Below are 7,737 nucleotides of genomic sequence, written 5' to 3' on the forward strand. Positions count from 1 at the left end.
ATATATATATATATATATATATATATGTCATTTCTACATATCCATGCCTAAATCAAAATACCACTCTGACTTACCCTGCTCCTGCAATGAGTAGACAGACATTCTGGAATTTCTACTGGCTGTGCTAGGAGTGCTACTTTAGGACATGCACTTCAGTAAACTTGTAACTACACATGGTGTGAAATCACTAGCAGTAATCTTTGATTTATATGTGTAACCATCCTCACCTGAAGACAACTCGTGGGCAAGTAATTCGTCGATTCCTTTCTTGTGCCATAGAGGGAAGGTTCCTTTCTATTTAGTTGATATCATGTTACACACACACACACACACACACACACACAGAGGTTCTGTCATCATGTTATTGCAATATGTATTCACAGTAGCTATTCACAATGGGTGTTAATTGTACACATGATCATCATTTAGGACAACAATAATAAAACTGGTGACGATACTGTATGCGTAAACTGGGGAACACCATGGATGGGGGACACTGAAACATGACATCCCCTTATTGCCTTCAAGGGCTGTCGGAAACAATCACTACTTCTAAGCAGACGCCAATTGAAATCGAACAGGTTCATTATATTTCAATGTTAACGGTCCACCTCTAAAACTAACAGGAAAATACATACTAGAATCGGCGTTTTGTGGTATCGGTGGGATTATTTCATTTTCTGACGTTATTTTCTGCAATACAATCACGCCGCTTAAAAAACACACTGACATAAATATCATATCATCAATAGACTGATTTACATACTTTTAAAAACACCACCAGAGCCCCGTTTCTATGTGTAGTTAGCTAATGTGCGAAAGTAGAGAATTAGAGATCTTCCGAAAGTCGGAGGTTACGAGGAGCTCAAAAGGCAGCATCAGCTGGGTTCAAACCAGATGGAGGCTGGACAACGTCTGCCGTCTGCTGCTGCTTAACAACACAGGGACGACAACAGAGACAGCAGAGGACCGTGCATGGGCATCATTACGACGCTGGTCACCGCTGGAAAACGTCCGCCATGAGTTAAAGGGTAGTTTCACCAACGGTAGAGACCCATACCATACGTTAGCTAAATGAGGGTTAACAGGCTAACGTCAGGTTTAGCTATCTTCAAGCTGTCTTCAAGTAGCTAACGTTAGCTTTAGTGCTGGCTACAAGTGCTGCCACTAGCGGCTACAGTAGGGCAAGTCAACGACAGCTTGTAGTTGCTAGCCTTTTGAAGTTGCTCATTGAATCCTTATGGCCATATGGCAAAAGGCGTAAGCTAGCGTTAACGGCAGCTAGCCGACTAATTTAGCCTGAGCTGTCAGCCGGTTCCGTTATATGCTGTGAACATATCTCCACGGTCTGCTCACTCCCTCTGTTTTGGAAACGGCATGACAGAATGGCTTTTTAAGTACTTTTTAATTAGGCTTTTAAGCTAGCAATGCGTTCTACATTATTTCAGAATCACGTTAGTTTGCCGGCGTCAGATTGTTGCACTCTGTGGCACAACTCTGCCCTGCCCAGCAGCATCACTCGTAGCATTACGCATAATGAGTGATCATTATGTAAAAGTCAGTATTCAACTCGAGGAAATGAAATCATTTGGCGAAGATGCAGAGAAGGAGGGTGTGGATACTGAGGAGCAGGTGCCAGTGTGTTCTCCCTCTGCTTCTGTCTCACCACCAGACCCTTCCAGCACCACCATAGCTGGCAGAGATGCGTCCAACACCTCCATCACTTGTAAACATAGGGGCAAAAGTCGAAGTAAGCTGGAGAAAGATGACAAGAACTCCTTTGCCAAACACACTTCCGATGTGTCATTGCATGGGACTGTAGTTTCTGCTCATGTTGGGAGAAATTTGAATAGACTAGGACATGATCGGACACTTCACATCAAAGGAACTGGAAAGATACTACAAGGCAAATTGGAGACTAATGGGAACTATGTAACCGTCCCCCCATCCAAAAACATTCAAGAAACACGCCGTGAGGATGGATTCAAACATGCAAGGAAAGGAAGACCAGTGACGGTGGATATCTCGAAAGCCAAAACCTCATTGGAGGCACTGAAGTTAAGCATCAAACAGCTGAAGTGGAAAGAGGTGTGCTACATCAGTTTCTTTCTTGTTTTTTTTTTGCAGTTTGTCTTAGAGAAATACTATTCACCCATGTGCTGTGCAGGTTTTAATTGATTGAAATTGATGAAACACTACTGTGCTGGTTTCACAAAGCAGTGCATGCTTGATGCAGAGAAAATCGCTGACATCAGCTGCTCAGTGCATCAATGGTTCATTCTGATGACAACCAATTAAGGCGTTTGTCACGAATGGGCATGGATGAAAACTTCTGTCCTACCTTATTTAAACTGTAACATTCAGAACCATATGTTTGCATAAAAAGGCTCGGGGATGATCTGAAGCTGGATCTGATCTGGGTTGGAAAGGTCACACACAAAGGTTGCCTGGAGTGTCTGTGTACGTAGGAGACGAAAATGCCAACAATGCACATTTTTTATAGCTTTCAAGGAAAATAATCTGCACAGTCCTCCTAAAACCTGAAATAACCTTTTACTGGGCATTGATAGACAATAGAATCTTAACTGCTGCAGCCCATAAACAGTATTGTAAAGGACAATTAAGACAGGGTTATTATCAATATAGGAATAAACAAATAAATCGGTCAGACTGTGAGTCTGATGAAGAGCAGTTGGGCTCATAGTGTCACCTAGGTGTAATAAAACCGCCCTAGTGTGCAAGCTAGTTCTTTATTTCTTGATCTGCTGGCTCAGCACCTGCCCTCTTTGGTACGGATGTGCATCCATACACTCCTCTTTAAAATCAATCTAGCAATAATTACACTAGCCAGCCTCTCCCTGGAAATATATTTTATTCGGATTCATATTCTTTATGAATGGTGCTTCAGATTAGATTATGTAATAGATTGCATGTTTGTTTTCTTCACAATCCAAAATCTGAAATTGTATGAGCAGCAGTATCTCTGGAAAAAAAGTGAATCATTTCAGAAGTTGGAACTTACATTTGAGCTTGTGTAGGACTATTTGTAACAATGCTTTGCACACTTAAATTATTTATATATTTTATGTAAAATGACTTGTGAATATGTTTAAATTAATGTTTTTATTAATCTAATGGAAACAACAACAAAAAGTGTTTTATATCTAAAGCTGCAGCACCTTATGCACTCATCAGAAAAGGGCATGAATACATACAGTACTGAAGGTGGCCAATCTGGTCTTGTCAGAAAATACCCAGGAGCTTTGATAGTGATGAGGTAAGGGAGTGGATGCCCAAAGACGCAGGAATGTTTCTACCTGTCTAAACATAAGATGCTGATGACTCTTCCATCCATATGGTAAATTGTAAATGGTGTCACAGATCTGTTATTGAATATTTATATCCAGTATCCGTATCAAAGTTTGAAGAAGTCATTGATTGAAAGCATGACACATTATTCATTAGACAACACTATCAGATTTAACCCAGCCAGAAATGCCAGTTTGCACTACTGTATAAAATTACAGAGGATGGATGTGGATGAAAGTTGTTTTAAATGTAAGGCAACAACTTTGAAACATTTACGAGAGGGGCTAATTGATCCAGCTCGTATTCCTCCGAGCCGTAACCACCATCTGGTCAATTTGAATGATGCAATTAATACCTGCTATCCGCAATTATTAACATGGTTCTCCATTATGCATGAGAAATAAAGAAGGGCAACGCAAAGATACTGGCGCAGTAAAGACTCTGCTTATCACCGGTGACCACGCAGTGACACTTGAACCCGTCCAGGTCTGGTATCGGAAACGGTAGACAAAAGGCCTATACATTACCACGTTTAGTCCTCACGGTTCACCCCCGACAAAGTCGAGGCCATTATAGATCCTGTGTTACCTGTCAACATCTTTCTATAGAGGTTGAAACTCCAGTAGCCTTGTTTGTCAATTATGAAATGAAAATTGAAAGGTGAAAATCCCTTAAATGAGGTGTATCATGTAAGATTTAAGTAGGTTTATAAAATCGGTTAGTGGATACAATTATGAGAAGTTTATGAAGACATTTTAGTACATTTGGCTTTTAGGTCCATTTACATCCAAATTAGTACCTCTGTCTGCATTGGTTTCTGGCCTGAGAGACCGCTGTCAATGAACTTTCAACATATGGCATTCTCTTAAACAGTGGGAAATGATTAGCCTTAAGCGCCTCTAATCCAATAGACCATTAGTCCTCTTTGAGGCAGAGAGAGAATGGCAAGCCTGAGGGTTTGAGTGACAACTTCAGAAAAAAAGACTAATAACCGTGCATTTAATCATAGGCTTGGTATTTCGATCAGGATTCTACAGACTAAGCTGACATTTTAAGAGGCTTGCCACGTGGGGTCTACCTTGGAGCATCTTTTGAAAATAATAACCTGTATAACAGAAATTCTAAATGCTATTTACTGGATGCATGACAGTTGTGCTGCAATTTAAAATATATTCCATCTATGGCTGCACTTTTGTTACAGTAGCTAAATGGAAAACATTGTACTTTGGCTGGGCTTCAGTGAGCAAAGTATATATTTATTCACAAAGTGGCTCGGAAAAGAAATTCTCATGAATCAGCACATTATTTAAGTTGACAACAATGGGTTGAAAGTGCTCATGTCTATTTTTCAATACATAAAACACGGCTATTTTTGTCCATAGAAACTACCCAATTAATTTGACCTCCGTCCCTGATGCGATTAGACAGTCATACGCTGGCATCTGTGTGGCAGTATTTATAGCAGGTCTTGGCTGTCGAGTAGGATTTCCCTGTTTCACACGCTCTCACGCTAACTCATTAATGAGATGCAACTCTGTCATTGATCCATCTTGTAGCTGGGTAATGGGGGCAAGGGGTGTCGTGTGACTTGAGAATTTAGAAGTGGTGACGATATGCTGCTGACCTTCTAATATTACTTGATCTAGAGTCCTGATGTCATAAAGTTAGAGATTAGAGACTTTAGTTAGAGTTAGAGACAAATTAATGACAAATTCTTCCAAGCTCAATGTTGATGTTTTGAAACTGAGATGTAAACTGTGTCAAGTTCTACTACATTAATGAGCATGGTGGGAAAACAGGGAGTGAATCTTTAAAATGAATTATTCAGATCTGTCTCAGCAGGTTATAAGGATGAAGAGTACCGCCACAGACTGAAAGAAAAACCACAACAGAACGGCAGTAGAAAGTGTTTACTGAGCTGGTATGCCAGGTTACTGGCCTGTTAGACTGCATTCACACCAGTATTTGTGATCCATCAACAAACTGAACTGTATTGTAGTTAAATACAAACCAAATGATGACCATTGACCATGAATGCAGCATGTGTAAATACAGAATCAACCTAGTTTTTTAAATAGCTGAAACTTCTTGAATGGAGATTTGACGGAACACATCCAGTAACAGACCTCAATAGCTGATGAAATGATTCAATCATTCATTGAATGTTATTGAACGGCTCTGTTTGGTGGAACTTGTTACCATGGAAATGCCAAACCCGCCAACGGCTAGAGCAATCTTCAACCGTTAAGTCTATGATGGTTTATGTGAACAGTCTTTTACCTTTTTTTTGGTTTATAAATGTTATTTTGCATTGAATCAAGTGTTATATGCTAACAATTCATTGCTTGGTTCCACGCTTAAAGCAGCCAAATTAGGCTCATTTTCAGATTCATAATTGTATTTTGAGGTTGTACCAGAATAAGTTTACATAGTGAAATTTTCAAAAAACACCATATTTTTTGTTCTGCACATTTCTGCAGCTCTTCTTTTCACCCTGTGTGTTCAGATCTCTGTTTTAGCTACAGAGTGAAGCATCACACTTCTATCCCATCTTTGTTGGGATTTGGGCAGAAGCTAGGTACTGCGCTACTAGCTACAAGCTAGCGTTGCTAGCAGTTAGCCACCTCGTTCTCAATGACGAAACACTCCTACAACACACACAAGTTCCCCCTAATGTAAAAATTTAATTATATAGAACTACTTACATGTCCCTCGTCTGCAGGTATTCCACGCAAAGTTGGAAGTGCGCCCTCATCCAGAAGAAGTCTCCCGGCTAATCCTGCATTGTACTGTGCGAAGTTGGAGAAACAGCTGACTGATGGGGTATTAACTAGAGTGGTTAGCACACACCAAATATTTCGGTTGATGACGTAGATGGCCCTGCCGATTCTGAACAGCTCACCTGGAGACTGAAGGCAGGAGACATTCAGAAACCCGTATCCCACTCAAAAAAGCATGGATGTTTTTTTTTTTCCCAAGTTTTCTTGTGTGTGGAAGCATCAGGAACACAAAATAACGTCCCAATCCCAGATAAAGTGTTTTTTTCATAATACGGGCACTTTAAAGCTCTTTATATAGCCATGTAATGAAACATCAATGGAGATATTGAATGTTGAAAAACACTTCTGGAACCAGAGTCGTTAAAAAAGTGGGTTGTCGCTGTTAGTAGGTGTGCACGCACTGGTAAGGGGTCCAGACAGTCTGATCATGTTTGTTAGAAAACCTTTTTAAGATGGAATTTGTCCATCTGCTTTGATATGAAATGGGAAAACTGGAAGGATGAACGTGCGGACATGTTATTTGGATATATCTGTACACCACACTGAGTGTCCTATCCTTTTGACTTCATTGTAGCAACACTTTTGGTGCATAATATGGGGTTTGGAGTATGTAAGTGTTGGTAGGAGTAGAGGTGTTGAGGACAAATGCTGTGCCTTGTGCCAGTAGGATCTCCTAGCTCTCTAAATCCTGTATATAGTATCACTTCACCTCCTTTTTCCCAGCTCATCACAGTGGAACACGCACAACCTACCCTCTTTAGGCAGGATTATCTCTGCACTCTGGGATCATTAGAAGGTCAAACACCCTGCCAATGTGCTGAGTCATATTAACAGATTACGCCTTCTCTCTCATTTACGGATGCAAAGAAAGTGTGATTTTCATAAAGTCATATTATTATTCTTTTGTTTTTTAATCATCTTCTATCACCCTCTGTTACTGTTCTCTCTCCCTTTCCCTTTCTCCAGTTTCCTCTGGGGAGACGAGCAGCCTGTGATATATACTGGCATGGCGTTTCCTTCCATGACAATGACAACATCGTCTCAGGGCAGGTGAACAAGTTCCCAGGTATTTTGCCGCTTCTGCCGCTCTTCTCTCCTATAACCTTCTGCACCCAACTCCAATTCTTGTTGAACTGTAGGTGGAGAGATGGCATTATTTAAGCTTGCAGTACTTCATGTGACTTAGTATTCTATAATCACAACAAGAGGGATTTAGTTAAACCCTTACTGATCCCCATTGCTCCAATGCTAACCTTTTCATGCCATGGTAATATCATCACAATCATTACTTAGATACTCTAGAGATTATTGTATCGCTGCAGTCTCCTGGTTTGCATTGATCTTCCACTATATGATACCAGTGTTATAATGAGTTCTATGTCCTTACAATTTCATATCTGTTTGCCCTCTTTCTAGGCCTTCCATAGATTGTATTTGCTTTCCCGGAACATTATCATTCCCTCCTGACGCCTTCAGACAGTCCTTCTGAAACAGTGCTTTCTGCATTGCAGGAATGATTGAAATGCTGAGGAAGATCAACCTGAGTCGGGCAGTGCGTACTATGCAAGAGTTGTTCCCTGAAGAGTACGACTTCTATCCCCGTTCCTGGATCCTGCCTGAGGAGTGCCAGCAGTTTTCCACACAGGTA

At 40.7% G+C, this 7,737-nt stretch overlaps 1 protein-coding gene across 1 annotated transcript in view; it reads left to right on the top strand.

The window, feature by feature from the left end:
• The first annotated feature begins 882 nt into the window (after positions 1-882).
• ttll11 (tubulin tyrosine ligase-like family, member 11) overlaps positions 883-7,737 on the top strand; it is a 24,757-nt gene continuing 17,902 nt past the window's right edge. Inside the window, exons 1-3 of the mRNA XM_032540089.1 lie at positions 883-2,088; positions 7,056-7,155; positions 7,601-7,734. Of these exons, the coding sequence (XP_032395980.1) occupies positions 1,537-2,088; positions 7,056-7,155; positions 7,601-7,734 (786 nt within the window). The 5' untranslated portion in view covers positions 883-1,536. The remainder of the gene's footprint in view (positions 2,089-7,055; positions 7,156-7,600; positions 7,735-7,737) is intronic.

Source organism: Etheostoma spectabile, chromosome 16 (genome assembly GCF_008692095.1).
Source record: "Etheostoma spectabile isolate EspeVRDwgs_2016 chromosome 16, UIUC_Espe_1.0, whole genome shotgun sequence".
Lineage (NCBI taxonomy): Eukaryota > Metazoa > Chordata > Actinopteri > Perciformes > Percidae > Etheostoma > Etheostoma spectabile.